The sequence below is a fragment of the Aspergillus tanneri genome, assembly GCF_003426965.1.
Source record: "Aspergillus tanneri strain NIH1004 chromosome Unknown AapTan_8_pilon_pilon_pilon, whole genome shotgun sequence".
NCBI classification, from domain to species: Eukaryota; Fungi; Ascomycota; class Eurotiomycetes; order Eurotiales; family Aspergillaceae; genus Aspergillus; species Aspergillus tanneri.
Window position 1 is genome coordinate 1,457,422 of NW_022984635.1, and position 18,206 is coordinate 1,475,627.

Consider the following 18,206-nt stretch of genomic DNA (forward strand, 5'->3'; position numbering starts at 1 on the left):
CTAACACTCCTTCTGCTGTTATATTATCATCTAATACTACAGTGGCTTTGAGAAATGGCGCTGCTCGGGGCTCTCCCAGTGGACAGGGAAATATGCCATCACCCCAGGTTATGCAGTATACAGATCGTGAGCTCACTGAACAATTAAATGATGATATTAGGCATAAATACATTAAAGGTGAAAATATCCCCATTTCTTCATTTCCTCTCGCCCTTTTCCTATATCTCGTGCATTGAACACTAATGAGCAACGCTACAGATAAGAAACTTGGCGAAGGTACCTACGCTGTAGTATATCTTGGTCACCACCGAACCGATTCATCATCGTTTGTTGCTATAAAAAAAATCAAAGTCAATACTGAGTACAAGGATGGGCTCTCAATGGATGCCATTCGCGAAGTCAAGTACCTACAGGAATTGTCGCACCCGAATATTATCGCACTTCACGACGTATTCTCTTCCAAAGACCAAAATCTTAATTTAGTTTTGGAGTATTTACCGCGTGGTGATCTTGAGATGCTCATTAAAGATGTGGATGTACATTATGGCGTGGCTGACGTAAAGGCTTGGATGGGTATGCTTGCCAGAGGGGTCTGGTTCTGTCACGAGAGTTTTGTGCTGCATCGAGACATTAAACCAAACAACCTTCTTATTGCCTCCGACGGGGAGGTTAAGCTGGCGGATTTTGGCCTTGCGAGATCGTTTGCCGACCCCTACCTGAACATGACGCACCAGGTTATCACACGATGGTATCGACCGCCCGAGCTACTCTACGGTGCACGACAATATTCGGGCGCTGTGGATATCTGGTCCATGGGAATGGTATTCGCGGAGCTTCTTTTGCGAGTTCCGTTTGTCGCTGGGAATTCTGATCTTGACCAAATCTCTAAGATTTGTGAAGCATTTGGTACCCCAACCGAAGAACATTGGCCAGGAGTTACCCGCTTACCCAACTACATACCCTCAGATCCTGCCCGCACCGTGCCGTTACAAGGCCGGGAGTTCTTCCTGCGGCAGTTCCCAACTGCTGGTTTTGTTGGTGCCGACTTACTAATGTCAATGTGTACTCTTGATCCGAGAAAGCGTAACACGGCATGCCGGGTCTTACAGCACAATTGGTGGACAACCGAACCGAGACCGACAGATAAGGCAGATTTACCAAAGAAGTCTGGCGGCCCAAAGAAAATGGGCAATGACTTGACAAGAAGAGCTGGTGAGGTCGACAATACCCCATTTAAGAATACGGCTCGGCAGTTGGATTTTAGTGCAATAAACCAGTAGCTTCCACTCCGATTTTCTGGCAAAATGTGCACATTAAGCTGTGGTCTTCATACAAATTAAAGAGTCTACCCCATGTTTCAACCAACATCCAAGCTGCCATAAGATTACCACCTACTAGATCCCATCTAGGTAAGGGATTGGCTTATGGAGTAGGCAAATGGAGCCTTGAGTAAGTTTAGAAATATGTACAGAGTAGTGACTAATGAGCCTAGCGAATCTAGCGTCTTGGTAGTGACCCATTTTAGTTGGAGATTCTCCATAGGATTGGGGTCTTATATTTTAACAGAAAGCCCTCAAGTTGCTATTGGCCCCCTTTCCACATCTCCCTTACTCTGTAGTCTGTACGGAGTACGGGGCCTTATACTCCATGATGTCTGGGTCTTCTTGCATAGTCACTGTAGTATCCATAACCAAATACTCCATGCGTACGTATACATATACCCACTCTCCAAGCTGATACACTGGGTAGACTGTATCCATAGGTACCTAGGTAAGTAGATGATCAAGAAACCTACAGAACCTACTAAAATTAACCAGTACTTAAAGTTCCATATAGTACGAGTGTGGAGTGGAATTTATGCCGAGCCGACCCAAAAGCGCTGCGGAGGCTAGCAGCTACCTAGTAGGCGAGTACAATACAATATGCCGCCCACAATGAAACAAACCATTGTGGCTGGCTATTTTTATTGGGTTATTACTCTGTATTGCTCCCATATTCACAATGAATATGCTCTGTACTAATAACGCAACTATTATAAAACCTCCTATTCTTCTATGGAAGCAAACTTTGAAGAGCATATATACTCTGTATTTAATATACCACTGATGCAAGTCACATATGTACGGAGTACCTTAGGTAGTAATTGTAAGTGAAGATCTAGTTAGGTACAGAGGTAACTAAGTAAGGATGTTGCTTAAGGCAAACAAGGGGTTGAACAAAATACCGAAAATACCAAGTCGCTTTATAATAAATATCTAACATTTCTACTCAAAGTAATCCGTACAGAGGACTAATTGTTCCCTTGCTCCTAATAAATAACAAGTACATAAAGTTCTCCAAAGGGAGAGGGGCATCCACAGTATCTAGTCCATATCAGGTACTTTACACTCCTTGGGATAATGGTCTTGTGTATTGCTATTCTATGGAACACTATACAGAGTATTCTATAGTGTAATATATACATGCTCTGGAGTCTAGGTACCTGGGTATCTTAAATTTTTAAATCAATATAGTTCTAGTTTTAGTACGTACGGAGTATGGAAGTACTTCCATTGCTTTTCTATTAAAAAAATTATGCACGATCAACAAACCCTCTTAGCTATCTCTGTTAATAATTTTGTCAAATCCTTATGAATTATTGATAACAGAGTCCTGGAATAATTCCCGACAAATGAAAACAATCTGACCATTTGATGCAGTGTTGTTTCGCAGGGGAATCTGTCTGTTTTCCTACAACAGGGGTCACTAGGCACCATGCGTCCCGCTCCTTCAAGACGCGACTGAAGGACTAAAAGAGTCCTTTTGCGCCACCTCTAGGTACTTACTCCTCCCATCCTTTCTTTCACCGTGCCAACAGTCTGCCATTGCGATCATCCAGAGCTCTGCTCTGGCGGGTTTCCCGAGTCGTTTGGCTGCCTATTGTTCTTTCATCACACCACAATTTCTTCGTATATCTGCCAGCCTCTAACTTCTTAGCATTCCACCCCTCCTCCATCCCCTATCACCATCTCTTTCCATAACTCTCTATCATTCACTCACTCTTTGTCTCGTTCCTTTTCTTGGCTTCTTACGTCCTTCCTTTTTTTTTTTTTTTTGACCCTCTCTCTGCTACTGGTGGACTCTGATTGCTGCTAGCATTATAGCCAGCCAGGTGTTTGAGTACTAGGCTGGAAAAGACGGGCTCGTACAGGAATAGGAGCTCAGGCTTCCTCTAGAAGTGACCAAGGGCAGTCTGCAGGTCCTTAGCCAGTCACGGTATCATAGGACTTGACGGTCAACTATTGTAAGTATACAGTTTACAATGATTCCTCCATTCTCTTCTATCTTGGCTCTACTCTGTGCCTGGTGCCGAAGTTTCGTGGTTAGCCCCAATCTCCTCGTATCTCACTATCACACTTGTCTTTCTCGCACGACATTGCATGGAAAGTTTATCTTACTTTTACATAGCTCAAACCTCGACTGGGGGCTTAACGTCCCCAGTTCACATCATCGGCTCAGTTGCGTATGGCCGACAGGCCCGAATCTGATATTAATTTCATACCGTTTTACTCCGCTTCCCGAGCTTCGCAATCACAGGTAGCCAAAAAGCATACATATATCACCACGTCCCCATGTCCACATTGCCTCAACCTTCACATCCTGCCGCTCCCGCGGCTGGGCCTCCATCCCTTATTTCAGCCCCGAAATCACGAAAGACTTCACCTAGTTCTTCTGATACTACAAGAGCGCAAAGCCCATATCAGATATCTTCTAAATTGCGAGCCCCCTCTAGTCCAAGACCAACGCTCAGCAAGTCACCTCTGTGCCATTCAAGCTCTAACGCCAGCGCTCCCAGGTCATTTTCTGGAACGCGCACCCCCAGCAGTCCCGAAAAGACGCTGCGTAGAACGATCAGCATTGCAGCCTTCCCTCAACCTCCAGGAGCAGCAAGCCGCCCTTCTACTTCATCGTCTGTTACGGGATTCCAAAGTGTGCGTTCGTCTGGAAGCGTGAAGGTAAAAAAAGGCCCGAGATTAAGTGTCGGGACCACGAGTAGCCATCGAAGCTCAAAGGTCCCTTCTTTATTGAGCGGCGGGGGTGATGGGAGACCTATTATTGGTACCGAACTTCGGGATTCAGAAGCCTCTCCATCTCAGAGCAGGTGTTCTTCCGCGCAAGGATCATATTCGACAAGCGCAACCACTTTCGAAGATACTGATGACACGATTGGCATGGCCAGCTCAGGCTCAAAGTCGAAGGAAGTTAAAGGCAACGTCATTGTGAGCGTGCGTCTCCGTCCAGATGTCAATGAGGGTGATTTATCAAAGACCAGTGGGGATTGGATAATAGATTCACGGAGAGGCCTTATTTCCTATAGTGGGAAAGAAGGGGGCGATTATTATTATGGTAAGGCTGTTCATAGAGCGATTCAACCCCTCGAAGTTCTTCGGCTGACTTTCTATTTTAATACGTATAGATAACGTCTTCACTCCTCACGAGAATAACGCTAGAGTTTACGATGCTGCGGCAAAACGCCTTGTGAGAAGAGTAATGGAGGGTTATCATGGTACTGTTTTTGCATACGGCATGACCGGAACGGGAAAGACTTTTTCAATGCAAGGCATCGCTACGTCTCCAGGAGTGATACCGCTGGCAATAACAGATATATTTTCCTTCATTAGGGAAACGCCGCATCGAGAATTTTTGCTTCGTGTCAGTTATTTGGAAATATACAACGAAAAAATCTATGACCTACTTTCCGCCTCGGGTTCAGGTGGGGTTGCAGCCTCCCAGCAGGAAGAAATCAAATTGCGTGAAGATAGCAAACGAGGCGTGTATGCTACTCCTTTAAAAGAGGAAATAGTGCAAAGCCCAACTCAACTTCTCCGCGTGATCGCGAGGGGCGACCACTCAAGGCGGACCGGCAGTACGCAATTTAATGCGCGCAGTTCCCGGAGCCACGCAGTCGTTCAAATTGTTGTCGAAAGCAGGGAGCGCGTGCCGGCCGTCGCCTCCCAGGATAGACGATCAGGCTTGGCACCAGGCGGTGTCAGGGTGTCAACCCTAAGCTTGATAGACTTGGCCGGATCAGAGCGGGCTGCTGAAGACAAGGAACGGCGCACTGAAGGTGCTCATATAAATAAAAGCTTGCTCACCCTCGGCACTATTATATCAAGACTTTCGGATGACAAGGATAAGCCCATTAATTCAACTGATCGAGAAGGGAGACATCTACCCTATCGAGACAGCAAACTTACGAGATTGCTACAACCGGCTTTATCGGGAAATTCTCTTGTTAGTATCCTATGTACCATTCAGCTATGTGGAACTGCCAATTCTCAAGCAGCCGAAACTCTCAATACTCTAAAATTTGCTGCTCGGGCCAAGAACAATATAGTGAGTCATGCTAGAAGAGCAGAAGAGGCGTTCGGTAGCGGTGGCAGTGATGCAGGTAGCCGAGTCCTTTTGGAGCGTTACCGTATGGAGATCCAAGCCCTTCGTGGCCAACTCGAGAGTCAGACAAAGGCCCAAACTGAGAAAGAGTTGAAGTTAGAAAAGCAACAATTAGAAAAAGAAGCGCAGGCGCGACACGAGGAGCAAATGCTTGAAATGCAATTGGCTCGGACGGCTTTGAAAGAACGAATAGAGCATCTCAACCGTCTGATACTCTGCTCAAAGTCCACTGGGGTGAACAGTCAGAATAGCTCGTCTGCTCTTGGTCGACTCTCTCGAATGTCGGTCAATGAATCAAGCTCTCGATCTCTGCGTTCCTCGGCTAGCCAGTCTACTTTGAGCGCATATGGACATTCCTCTATTCGACCTATTTCTTTTCTTTCTGTCAACAGTAATGAGCTCTCACCAAACCTCCCATTCTCGAGCGGCTCCTTTGGTAACGAGGATGAGGAGGACACCATGGGCGAGTTTGCAGATGGGAAGGCAAGCGCACAGAGACAAATCGCCGCTCTTCAAGCTGATCTGGGAGATAAAAATCGTTATATTTCTACCTTAGAAAGACGTCTATTACAGGCCCGGCGCTCAAGTCATTCACGGATATCAATTGGAATCAAACCCGGAACTTCCACATCCGAGAGCGTTGACACGATGGCTCTGCTCCGTGAGAAAGATATGGAAATAAACGAGCTCCGTCAACAATTGGATGACAAGGACAGAATGCTTGCCGCGCTTCGGTCTGCCGCACGGCACCGAGATCTTGCCCATCTCACACCAGATCCAAATTCTGTCGATGGAAGAGATAAGGCTGGTTACATGGACCCCCGTGATTGCACTAGTTCATCAGCCATTGACTCTCCCCCTGAGGTTTTTTCGCCGGCACAAGGCGGTGAAACTCATGACCGGCGAAAAAGCATGGATGAAGTGTCTCGAATTCTGGACGAAATGATCCAAGACCGGGTTGAAAGCGGTCAATTGGTCAAGGGCTCTCATGGGAGTGTAAGAGTTGCTGCAGAGTCTCGGCGCGCGTCTAATTTAATGACTGGCGTTCCGGGCTTGAATTCAGGGCATACAACTGCTGGAAATGCTGTTAAAGAGTCATATCCGACCTGAGGTCGCCCGCTTGCTTATGTACTTTCCTGTTCCATGATATTATTAGTATACTGGTACGATCATACGGAGTAACTGGATAAGATTCCTCCCGCTTGTGAAGTTTGTTGTCTTTTGCTTTATAGATACCCAGCTTATTGTTTACATTGCACTCTTGTCTTATCAGCTGCAATCCAATTACGGGAAAAAAAATCAATACAGGTACTTCAAATAACTTCAACTTGCTGAAAGCGGTACAGTCAGCAGGCAACCTTAATCAGACCCGCGTCAACACTGGTATTATTAGCTCTAGGTAGGACTCATCCTATATTTTTCCCGGCGTAAGTATATAAACGACAGGAGTCAAAGGAATGACCTCCAAGTCCGAAGCGAAATCCTTAATGGACTACTACTATCCTCGAAACAGCTGTCTGTTATTACCCGGCACTTTGAAGCCTTTCAGTTATCCTCGGCAGGATTTGTTTTTATGTAGGGGATACATCGGATGCGTGCACAAAAATCTACCCAGGTCTCAGCTATGTGGCGAATCTTCGAGGTACTATTAAATGAAAGAGACTGGCAGGTGCCTTGGGAGCCGAGGAATGATTAGAAGTCTCAGAATAGACCCCCTGGTCCATTCCTGATGATCACACAACCTTTTGGCAGACATAGAAGCTCCTAGAATAACTCCCATGACCACATCATGCAATTATCTCCAGTTCCGATGTTCTATTTTTAGCATACACATCCTTCCACTGCTCCCACAATCTTTCCAGTTCTAGCACATACTTCTCATGAAGATGGTTGATATATTCATCATCGATCTTGCTTCTGTCACGCTCTTGCACTACCTGAATGGGGCTCCCTACAATTATGTTTAGTGGACGACGATATGGCATTAAACCCACATCGTAATTAAAAACACCCCGAGCATGGAAGAGTGGGATAGTAAACCCCATCGTCTGTTTTACTAGCATCTGAAGCTTGTGTATGAAAGGATGCTGGTCTGGCCGTACTTGTTCATAGAGATCATTTTCACCAAATGCTAGCACAGGTACAAGATCAGCCCCAGTGCGAATAGCTAGTTTGATAAAGCCCTTTCGCCGTTTAAGAACGAGGCGAAGCGAGTATGGTAAGGCGTGGAGGGATTCGCGAGCACCACCGATGACAATCGTGATAGCACGACCCATTCCTTCGCCATCAGCGCCACCTTTGGTGAGTAAGTTCTCACAGGACTCGCGTGAGACACTGGCAATGCCCATTGCAAGAGCGTATTCTCTGTAAAATGGAATCCGAAAATTGGAATCAAGGGTAAGGAGAGTGTTGGTGATTCCCGGAAAAAGAGACGAGAAGCCAAGAGCTTCTGTTGCAAATGCCGCGAAAGCACCATGTGAGATTATCCCATGTGGATGGTATCCGAATATATATTTTCGTGTCGGCAAAAGGGCCTCTGACCGGTGGAGGCGAGCAGGGAAATAAGAAGCGTAAATTGACCATACTCTAAGCGAGCGCAGAAAATCGCTTCTACCACTCAACGTTCCCGACGTAGCAGCAGTCGAGAATAAAGAGATATATACCAGGTATGGTACGAGCAATGGCCAGGACAATGGCAAGGCACATGTGAAAAAGAAGCTAGTAAGAAATATAGCGATTGTTAGAGTATGGCAGAGAACAATGAACGTCTGCAGACGTCGTTCAAAGCCTATATTAAGCGGCGCCCAACGAATCCTGGAATGTAATGGTCAGACAATTTGAACTAAAAGCCTTGCTTGGCCTCTCCTCTTTCTCTGCTGTCTTTATTTGTACCTTTATTGATTCAAACAAGTAGGAATGTAAATAGCTTACCCTTTTCTCCCCTTTCCAGATTCAGGGAAACTGTCAAGTTTGCTGTTCTCAGCTTCAGTCCATGACCGGAGATCATACGACGACATCCCGATGAGCTTGCCCCGTTGCCGAAAAAGGCTGTATCTCTAAAGAAGCTGTACTATCATTACTAGGTCGAAATCTTCCCTTTTCGTTCAGGCGTTTCTTATCCCTGTCAGAAGTGCGCTTGATGGCTAGACCCAATGCTTGTGATGATGAGGATATTGACAACTTCGGTTGCGATCTGTAGAGTCCAGCCGTTCACCCAGTAGCACATGCAGTCTTCTTCCTTTGTCGCGTAGAATGGTGCTGCAACCCCTTTTTTATTTTGCGATGTGACAAACAGTCCAGGTGCTCGGGCGTCAGTTTTTTGTTTTCCAATAGCTTTTAGAATTGCAGGTGGTAAGAATAGGTTATGTTGCCTGTTTGTGTCGTTGGCTCTTAGGTAACGACAGAGTACTCCGGAGTAAATACCCTGTAACTTATGGAGTATACTCTCTGTATGTACTATTCTGTGTTGGGTTAGGTACGATGAACCCGCTGAGACGGTGTGTCCACGGGCACCCTATCGAGAATTTTACAGGCATCACGGAGAATACTCGTCCTTTGCTCCAGTTAGTTAGCTTACTGAGGTAATTTATTCAGAGTCATAGAGCCGTGTAGTCGGTCATGATTACCTTGATATTTTTCTTAAATACATTATACTATAAGTCAAAGTCTTATGGGCTGGTTCCGATACAGAATGCAGTATAATGGAATTTCCAAATAATTAATATACTCCGGAGCAGGTAAATCCCTTTAACAGTTACTTGCCTATCTTCGAAGGTAGTCTAGCTATATCAGAAAATCCCATCCCATCACACAATCCCAATTTTTAAACAAATGGCTTAAAGGCCAAGATATATACTTCTCTATTGCCAGCTATGACCAAAACGCAAGCAGGTCTAAACGGGTCCTCTGGTCCCCAGAAACATAAATATTCACTCCGTCACTTCCATAAATAAAAATTAACACTAAGTTCAGGGGAATTTACGATTTAACCATAAATATCTGGACAAAGTTAGTATTCCAGTTGGTGATACAAAGTCAACAGAAAGGGGAGGCATAAATTACCTCATTTAGAGATCTATCATCCATCAGGGCTTTCTTCTTTTGCTCAATGTGTCGAGCTCTAAACATATGCCGGCCCATTGGACGACGCTCTCTTGATGATTTGGCACTTCGTAGGAGCGTGTCGCTACCATCATTTGTAGCCACCAGGTCGGGATTGGTTCTGTTTTGGCAACCAGTTTCGGAATCATCATCACCCCTATCCTGTTCCTTGCGTTTCCTTTTCTTATCCTTTTTGACCTTTCGGTCTTTCTGGCCTTTCTGATCTTTCTTGTCCTTCTTGTCCTTCTTGTCCTTTTTGTCCTTCTTGCATTGCTGGTTCTCGGGTAGAGGGGAGTTTCGATCGGAATTAAGATCTTGTGTGTCCTTCCGCTCTGTATTCTGCATTTTGATACCGCTTTCAGAACAATTCCTATCTATTGATACTTTTCGTGTGCCAGTATTCAAACCGGTCACTTGAGGATCTGTCTGCGTTGGCTGCAGCTCTGGAACAACGAAATCATCGTTCTTCTCTTGTGATAGCAAGCCACCGCTAATAAACTGGACATTTTTCCACTTCGTGACAGCATACCGGGCTAGCTTGGCATCGTCGCTCTTTCGCTGATCAGCTGCTAAATCCGCATCTGATTTTCCATTAAGGCGGCCTAGAAGCCCCTTAAAGGCATCAAGACCGGTGGGTTCATCTAGAGGATCTCTTCTAGGCCTTGCTCCAAGGCCAAGTGTATCATCCTTTAGCGCGACTCGTATATGGGATGCACTTGCGGCGGTGAACAGATGAGCGTGTGCGGCATTACGTGCACCTAGAAAACTGCCTGGAGTCCAGCCGTGGGCGCTGAGAATTTTATGTCCAAAACCACTGGTCGATCGGGTCCAATTCGTGTTGTTGGGGTCATGGGAAATCTTTGTTTTTCTAAACCCATTTCGAAATTAGATACCTATTTACACAATAGCGAAAGGGAAGTCCACATACTTTCGAGGCGCTGCTAAACCCATCTGTATTAATAAATACTCTATGAGCAGTAATATACTTCAGACACAATGCTATAACTGAAACAAATAGGTAACGGCACATAAAATAAATAATAGAAGTAAAATTCTGAATACTAAGACCAATAACCAGCCAAGTTTTTAACTAGATATGAAAATTGGAGGCTACTGGTACCATTATCCACAGCCAATACAATCGGGGGACTAAGCAGACCGCCTGCCCATTTTAGCCAGGACTATCTGGGTGACTAAATCCAAAAAGCCGACACCCACCATGTGTACTCCATCCTGCAGGGCGGCACCTATCCTATGGGGTTTACAGTTCCATGGGCTCATATGGCATCACTATGATCATTCAGTTATGCCCAAACAATGCCTAGCTTGCGAGTCCTAGCTAAGGACCATCCTCAGCGATCACTAGCTTTGGCCACCAGCGACTATATTTTGATTTTCCAACATAGCTCTATAGAGCCGGAGGTCAGCCACCAGCGACGCAGTAATGACAGGACACGCTGTCTAGTGGAGTTTTCTAAATTACAGGACGTAGAATTGAGCAGCTATCGCAAACTAGGAGATGGATATGGTACACTTGGATTGATAACTTTAGGCGAGGAGGTATTTCTCTCCGTTGTCACTGGCTACTCAAAAGCTGCAACTGTCAGGCCTGGGGAGAACATTTCACGAATTGAGAATGTGGATTTCTGTAAGGCTTCCATATTGGTGCCCTTATATATTCTGCTCTAATAGGGGCAGTTTGTCTCAGTCATTCAGAGTATGAGAATGGCCTTGATTATGAGTCCCCTTCATCTTTGGCCACCGAAGAGTTCACCCACGGCACCGAGAACAGAGAGCTCGTTTCTGAGCATCCATTCTTGTCTTTAAAAAAGCTCCTTGGTGATGGCAGTTTCTACTATAGCCTTGACTTTAATCTCACAGACAGGCTACAGGACCGGTGAGCTTATTCGTTTTGTTTTGTTGTGTTACTGCTGCTGTTGCTGTTTTTAGAGGTGAGTGATGAGGTCAAACTGAGCTGACATGCCGGCAGCTCGGACAAATCGGCGACTTTCGATATTGAGTCTCTAGATCGAGACATGCTGTGGAACTCGTACATGATTCACCCTCTTCTTCTTTTCAGGAGTCATCTGTCGCCTCTTGAAAGGCAGTATTTAGACTCTTGTCAGATCCTGACATGTGTTATACGGGGATTTTCTAATACCCTTACAATCCCAGCTTCTGTTTCTATCCTGCCTCAATTGCAAACAAACTTCCCTTCAACATTAACAGTAATATCCCGACAATCATCTCGACGTGCGGGCACGAGGTTCAATTCCCGTGGCATTGATGATGACGGCAATGTCGCGAATTTTGTAGAAACGGAAACGGTTCTCTGGATTCCACCGGGGATTACCTTTTCTTATGTCCAAGTTCGTGGCTCAGTGCCAATCTTCTGGGAGCAAGCGACGGGGTTTCTTCCAGGCCAACAAAAAATTGATGTGACACGATCCAGTGAAGCAACGCAGCATGCATTTAACAAACATTTTGAGAGCCTTGAGCTAGAGTATGGTGCGATACATGTGGTCAACCTACTCAGTGAACTAAAGCCTGGAGAGGCTGAGCTGTCAGCAAAATTCCGAGAGCATATCAGGGAAAGTATATTAAAACAAAAGATGGGGTCCGATATATTGTCAGACCATACGCTACTACGAACTACAGAATTTGATTTCCACGCAGAAACCCGAGGTCCCTTAGGGTATGCGGCTAGCAATCACATCAAACATGAAATCTCACATTCTCTGAGCGGCTTTGCCTTCTTCTTATCTGAAAACATCGCGGTCATTAATTCCTTGAACGAAAATAAGAAATTGCCAATGAGTTCCTCCACTATCCTCTTACAAGAGGGTGTTTTCCGGACAAACTGCTTAGACTGTCTAGACAGGACTAATCATGTGCAAAATATCATCAGTTCGATGGCTCTTGAATCATTCCTACTCCAACAAGGAGGGATATTGAATTCTGATGTTCAACTCAGACACTCAACTCTTTGGGCGGATAACGGAGATGCCCTGTCTAAGATATATGCTGGTACGGGTGCCTTAAAAAGTTCCTTCACGCGACATGGAAAAATGTCTATCGCTGGGGCGCTAGCAGATGCGCGTAAGACCGCAACTCGACTATATGTCAATAACTTTTCCGACAAGGCTCGCCAGAAGACGATAGATCTCTTACTAGGGCGATTGACGGATCAAACAGCCGTACATCTCTATGATCCGATTAACGACTTGGTCTCAGCAGAGTTGGTCCAGCGAATGTCGGAGTATTCTTTTACCAAGACTGTCAAAATCTGGACGGGGACATTTAATGTGAATGGACGTCACTATGGAGCGGATGTCGACCTAGCGCCATGGTTGCTGCCTGATATTGAAGACGAAGGTCCTACTATATTTGCTGTTGGATTACAGGAGATAGTCACGTTAAGTCCCCAGCAGATAATGTCTACTAATCCAACTACTCGTAAAGTTTGGGAAGCTGCCGTTGGGAACTGCTTGAATACCTCGGCGAAGTTTAGGGGAGCTCCGAAGTACGTTCTTTTGCGGAGTGGTCAACTTGTTGGTGCTGCTCTTATGATATATGTTAGAGAAGATGCTTTGAAGGACATAAAAAATGTAGAGGGAAATGTTAAGAAGGTATGTAAAATATCTATTAATCCGCCAGTACATGTCTCATTTCCTCCTTTATAGACAGGTCTTTCCGGTATTGCTGGCAACAAAGGGGGTTGTGCCATTCGTTTGGAGTATTCCAACACCCGTATCTGTTTTGTTACGGCACACCTTGCTGCCGGATTTGCAAACTACGACGAAAGGAACAGGGACTATCAGACTATATGCCACGGATTAAGGTTCCAAAAGAACAGATCAATTGAAGACCATGACACTATCTTATGGCTCGGTGATTTCAATTATCGAATCGGCCTCAGCAATTACAATGTCAGAGAACTCGTGCTACAAAAAGACTATCAAAAACTTTACGACAATGACCAGGTATTTTGCGCCTTTTATAGGCTATGATGTGTATTGTAGCCCCTGCTAACCAAATGGACATATAGTTGAATTTGCAGATGCTAGCAGGACAAGCTTTTCAATTCTACACTGAGGGGTCAATTTCGTTTCCTCCTACTTACAAATACGATATTTACAGTAGCGAATATGACACTTCGTGAGCTTTGTGGTCCTGTCACCTGATCAACAACAAGGCTAATTAATGCAGAGAGAAAGCACGCATTCCTGCCTGGTGTGACAGAATACTGTGGAAGGGTATAAACCTTCATCAACTGAACTACAACACTGCAAATTTGCATTTTTCAGATCACCGCCCAGTTTGGGCCACCTTTCTGTGTGAAATCAGTATCATTGATGAAACTCTGAAGAACGAACTTAGGCGGAGTCTTTATACTCGAAGACTGACTAACCCAAATGATTCAATCCTAGGTACTGAAAAAGGTTCAATCCGGAGTGACAAGGAGCCCATAGAATTCAAATCTAAGACACCTAGATTTCCGCCAGCCAGTTCAGATCACCGTAAATGGTGGCTAGAAAACGGTATGCTCACTACTTTTGAATCCAAATAAAAAGCATTGGAACATTCAGCCAAGTGTCTGTCATATGTCCTTGTTTCTAACGAATAATATACAAGGAGCCCCTGTGAAATCAACTGTGAAACCTCCTGGCAACGGATACATTTTAAACTTGGACCGCAGCTCGAATCCCTTCTCTCCCAGTAGCAACTCTGACTGGATCCTTGCTTTCGGTCCTGCTCATGCCAGGGCAAACTCAGATAGAGAAAATAGAGCTGCACTGAACCCTCCGCCTCCTCCAAGGGCCAATGTCTCGGATTCTCCAATTCGGTCAAGCACTGAACGCCAGGCAATCCCACACTTGACTACGACAAAGACTGGGATTCCTGCCCCTTTGCACACAAATCTACCACACAGAAAAGTAGCGCCACCAATTCCACGAAAACCTATCCTACTCACCGCCGCACAAAAAGTACAACCTCGATGCAACGCTGACACTGATCCCTGTGGTCATATTTCTACGAAAGAAATAAGTACTATGTCTGAGACCCTTATAGACGACACAATTGGTAATCAAGAACTTGACTGGAAGCCCCTTGTCCCATAGTGGGGTTATGGAGCTAGCGATATGTATTTAGATTTTTAATAGATTGCAATGGACGGCTCATATAAATTACGTTTAAAAAAGTGGCTATTAAGGTATCGTAGACGTACAGACCCAGAAAGTTCTATAAATATTACCCGGCCTCCATCACGTCGTATATGTTTATGACCAAAAAGTAGAGTCGTTACTTAACATCGTTGGCATGATGAGAATTCACAATACTTACAGTATTCATTTCATACTCAGTAGCTCCCGTTCCTGGAGATTTTAATAGTCGCGAGGGCCAATAACGCTCATTGCTCGGAAAAATTAAGGGTACCAAATATAAAGCTGAATTAGAAAGAAACTTGTTATACTTTGAGGCATGAGAAACCAATCCCGACATGCGAGAGGAAAAGCCATGCCCCCTAGAGCAACTCGAGATAGAGTAAATTTGGAAATTTCAGCCCTTAGTCTCAATTGCCTCCAAGTGCTTGTGGAATGTGTACCCAATGTTCCAATTACAAGGGACTTCTTCCATCCAAGCCTCACATTTGCATTGTCATTTTCTGCTCAGCAGAGTCATGTTCAATGACGTGGTGGAATAGATAGGCGACAAAGCCTACAAGCTATGTGGCTCGCAATCACCACATCTATATGAGGTGCACAAAGCTAAAGCAATTGCTAGAGGCTGAGGCTCCAACTCTATCACATAACACGGCAAGAGTTCCCGTGTTGTATTACTCTAGGCTTTTTTCCCACTTTTAAAGACTTGTTTGATCTCAGGCGATTACTGCCCACCATCCACATAGCAAAAGCGCCAGGATCCGGGGCCTTCGTCCGCGGCTTTTTTGTACCTATATAAGCAAGTTAGACAAGCTGCAAGTAGAGCAGAAACAGGCATAAGTCCATTGAAAAGAACATGAAAACATCCGAAATCAAGATAAATATAAATAACAAAAGGCAGACCGTTATACATACCTGCTGACTCGGGCTTCTTCTTTGACTCCTCAGGAACAACAGCGATGGCTGCATTTTCGGGTACTGTAGAAGCATCAATAGTAGTCTGTTCTTCCGAGACCGGAGGTTCCGGTGGCGGAACTGGTTCGGGCGTTTTTGGCTTCTCTGTAATAGGCCACATGTGCATTGTTATAGTCCAGTCGGGCTCTATAACAGTCTCCCAAACTTGCGGCAATATAATATCACCATTAGGACCCACTAAGTCATAATGTCCCTCAGCTACGTGAGGGCCAATAATCTCTATATGAAGAAACGCTTGTCGTATAAGCTCCTCCATGCCCTAGATTGGGAACACAGTCAAACACAATGCTATGCCAGCGAAGGGTCGAGCCTTACCTGCCAAGTACAGCACAAGTCAAAAGGGAAACTGAACTTTCTCCCAACAGCGTCCTTAAATTTTATAGGCTTTTTCTTCTCTGGGGGTGGTTTATTTGACGCCGCAGCTGTCGCTGCCGCAACTGCTTCCGCTGCCGCCGCATTGGCTGCCTCAGTAGCTGCCTCTGCCGCTGCCGCTGCCGCCGCCGCCGCTGCTTCTTCTGCCTCCATTTTTGCTTTTGCTGCTTCCTCAGCAGCTTTTTGCTCGGCCTCCGCTCTAGCTTTAGAAGCAGCTTCCTCCACTATCTTCTTCTCGTGCGCCGCTCGCTCTTCCCTGGCAGCTTGCTCCGCGGCTTCCTGTTCAATCACAGCTTGCCTGGCAGCCTCACGCGCTTCCCGCGCCTCCCGCTCCATTCTTTCTTCCAAGATTAGCTTTTCTAGCCTTGCAATGGCCTCGTCTTTTGCTGCGTCTGCTGCCATAGGTCCAGGGGACCCACTCGATTGGACGTGACTCGGAGACGGCACGCGAGGATACGAACTGAAATAGCGTGGAATCATTCCTGGGACCATGGTATAAGGGTCTCTGAAAGGGTAGTAACCCCCTGGTCCGTAAGGAATCATATCATGAGGATTCACTGGAGAGCCACCATACGGCGATTGGCCGTGTGACTGGAAAGGGTGCGGTATCTGGTGCTGGGGTGCATTATGTCCATCGTCTCGGTTATGAGGAGATGCTGAAGTGCGGTGCCCGGGATGATGATCCATGAAGAATGGCGGTATAGAAGGGCCATGGTGCTGCTGCAGTTGAGCACTATATGGATAAACGGAATTATTGTATGGAGTTGGTTGGCTGCCTTGCGCATGATGATTTAGCCTTATGAGCTGGTCGGAAGGAGGGTGGAAATTGCTTGACTGTGCCAATGGGCCGTGCGGTAGGGCACCATTAGGATAGACATATGATGGCCCGGGAGAGGAACTATGGGCGTAGCTTGAGCCTTGAGCCATAGGAGGCCAAAGCCTTCTGTCATGTGATGTTCGTCCATAAGCACCGCCATATTCATCAGCCGAGTCAACACTCTCTGGGGAATCGGGTGAAGGGCGGCGACGGGGATGGCGGGAAAATTGCTCTCGTTCCTGCATAATATGGCGTCTCGCGACGGATTGGCGGCGGCCTGAGGAGGAGCCATGGATGGGGTTGCGGCTACGAGTTCGGTGTGATGTTCTGGGTCGAGAAGCGGAATCAGATGGTTTCAACTCGTCCGGATAAGGTAGATGGGCCCATTCATCGTACGGATCCTGGTATTCATGACTCCCCGAGTCAGACGGCGGGGAGACTTGAACACCAGAAGAATCCTCTTCATCAGAAAACGAAGAATGGTCCGAGCCATGCGGACTAGGACCAATCGTGATATTAAACCTGGTAGGTAGTTAAAATCAGCCGATCTTGATGTTACAATACACTGGCTCACGTCATGGATGTCACTGGGTCGAAAGACTCCCAGCTATTGAATTCTCCAGGTCAATTTAAATGAGAATGATCTCAATAACTATTCTTAGCGTTCCGGTCCTCGTCATAGCACAGCGCGCTTCGCTGGATCAAATAGGGGTGGAGTAAAAAAACCCCATGAAAACTAAAAGTTGTTGCTAGAGAGAAGGAATGGTCTATAAATTGAACTTGAGGCCATGAAAATAGATCCCACCACCCTTAAGTATCTATGTTGAGAATTGCTGAATTGAACAGGAGGGTTTGATGCCTCAAGCCATATAGTAAAATCAGTGCTAAGGTCAATGGACAAGAGACGGAATCAAAATATGTTAAAATAGAGCAAAGTCCGTCAAGCACAAAATCAGTCCCATCAAGGGAAGACAGTACCTATTAAGAGGCAACGAATATTTTAAAAATGTGGGAAATACAAAAGAACCAGGGGAAACAGAAATGAAAGGAATAAACTAAGGGAAGGAGAGGGGCATTAATTGAATACCTGACCAAACAGTGTCATTTTGGGCCTGATGGCAGAATTTGGGCATGGCAGGCCGAGCAATAAAAGTATCAGTATTGTGTCAATCCTCCCTTTTTTTTTTCCCGCGTTCTTTGCATTGCGTTCGGTTCAGATCTTTCTTTTTTTTTTTTTTTTTTTGACAATATGTACGGAGCGCTCATTCCGACACTCCATTCCTCGTTGGGGATAAGGCACTGAGCTGGCATGCATCTTTTCGCCAATAGCTTAGTGGTACATT

At 45.7% G+C, this 18,206-nt stretch overlaps 6 protein-coding genes across 6 annotated transcripts; 3 read left to right on the forward strand and 3 right to left on the reverse strand.

Annotated features, from left to right (window-relative positions):
* Window positions 1-380: 380 nt before the first annotated feature.
* kin28 (TFIIH complex serine/threonine-protein kinase subunit KIN28) lies at window positions 381-1,280 on the forward strand (the record flags this gene model as incomplete). The annotated part of the gene is made up of 1 exon (XM_033575675.1): window positions 381-1,280. The coding sequence occupies one exon, from the start codon at window positions 381-383 to the stop codon at window positions 1,278-1,280; it is 900 nt and encodes a 299-aa protein (XP_033421530.1).
* Window positions 1,281-3,504: 2,224 nt separating this feature from the next.
* ATNIH1004_011110 (putative kinesin family protein (KipA)) lies at window positions 3,505-6,543 on the forward strand (the record flags this gene model as incomplete). Its single annotated transcript, XM_033575676.1, has 4 exons — window positions 3,505-3,542; window positions 3,836-4,386; window positions 4,457-4,546; window positions 4,754-6,543. The coding sequence occupies 4 exons, from the start codon at window positions 3,505-3,507 to the stop codon at window positions 6,541-6,543; spliced, it is 2,469 nt and encodes an 822-aa protein (XP_033421531.1).
* Window positions 6,544-7,220: 677 nt separating this feature from the next.
* DGA1 (diacylglycerol acyltransferase type 2A) lies at window positions 7,221-7,781 on the reverse strand (the record flags this gene model as incomplete). Its single annotated transcript, XM_033575677.1, has 1 exon — window positions 7,221-7,781. The coding sequence occupies one exon, from the start codon at window positions 7,779-7,781 to the stop codon at window positions 7,221-7,223; it is 561 nt and encodes a 186-aa protein (XP_033421532.1).
* Window positions 7,782-9,468: 1,687 nt separating this feature from the next.
* pxr1 (telomerase inhibitor/ribosome biogenesis protein PXR1) lies at window positions 9,469-10,485 on the reverse strand (the record flags this gene model as incomplete). Its single annotated transcript, XM_033575678.1, has 2 exons — window positions 9,469-10,402; window positions 10,463-10,485. 2 exons carry the CDS (start codon window positions 10,483-10,485, stop codon window positions 9,469-9,471), a joined length of 957 nt encoding a protein of 318 aa, XP_033421533.1.
* A 366-nt stretch (window positions 10,486-10,851) lies between these two features.
* On the forward strand, window positions 10,852-13,696 carry INP52 (SacI domain and endonuclease/exonuclease/phosphatase family protein; the record flags this gene model as incomplete). The annotated part of the gene is made up of 6 exons (XM_033575679.1): window positions 10,852-11,094; window positions 11,420-11,486; window positions 11,710-12,129; window positions 12,193-13,163; window positions 13,218-13,517; window positions 13,583-13,696. 6 exons carry the CDS (start codon window positions 10,852-10,854, stop codon window positions 13,694-13,696), a joined length of 2,115 nt encoding a protein of 704 aa, XP_033421534.1.
* A 1,645-nt stretch (window positions 13,697-15,341) lies between these two features.
* Window positions 15,342-17,442, reverse strand: ATNIH1004_011114 (uncharacterized protein; the record flags this gene model as incomplete). Its single annotated transcript, XM_033575680.1, has 4 exons — window positions 15,342-15,490; window positions 15,615-15,933; window positions 15,990-17,385; window positions 17,438-17,442. The coding sequence occupies 4 exons, from the start codon at window positions 17,440-17,442 to the stop codon at window positions 15,342-15,344; spliced, it is 1,869 nt and encodes a 622-aa protein (XP_033421535.1).
* Between the last annotated feature and the right edge of the window lie 764 nt (window positions 17,443-18,206).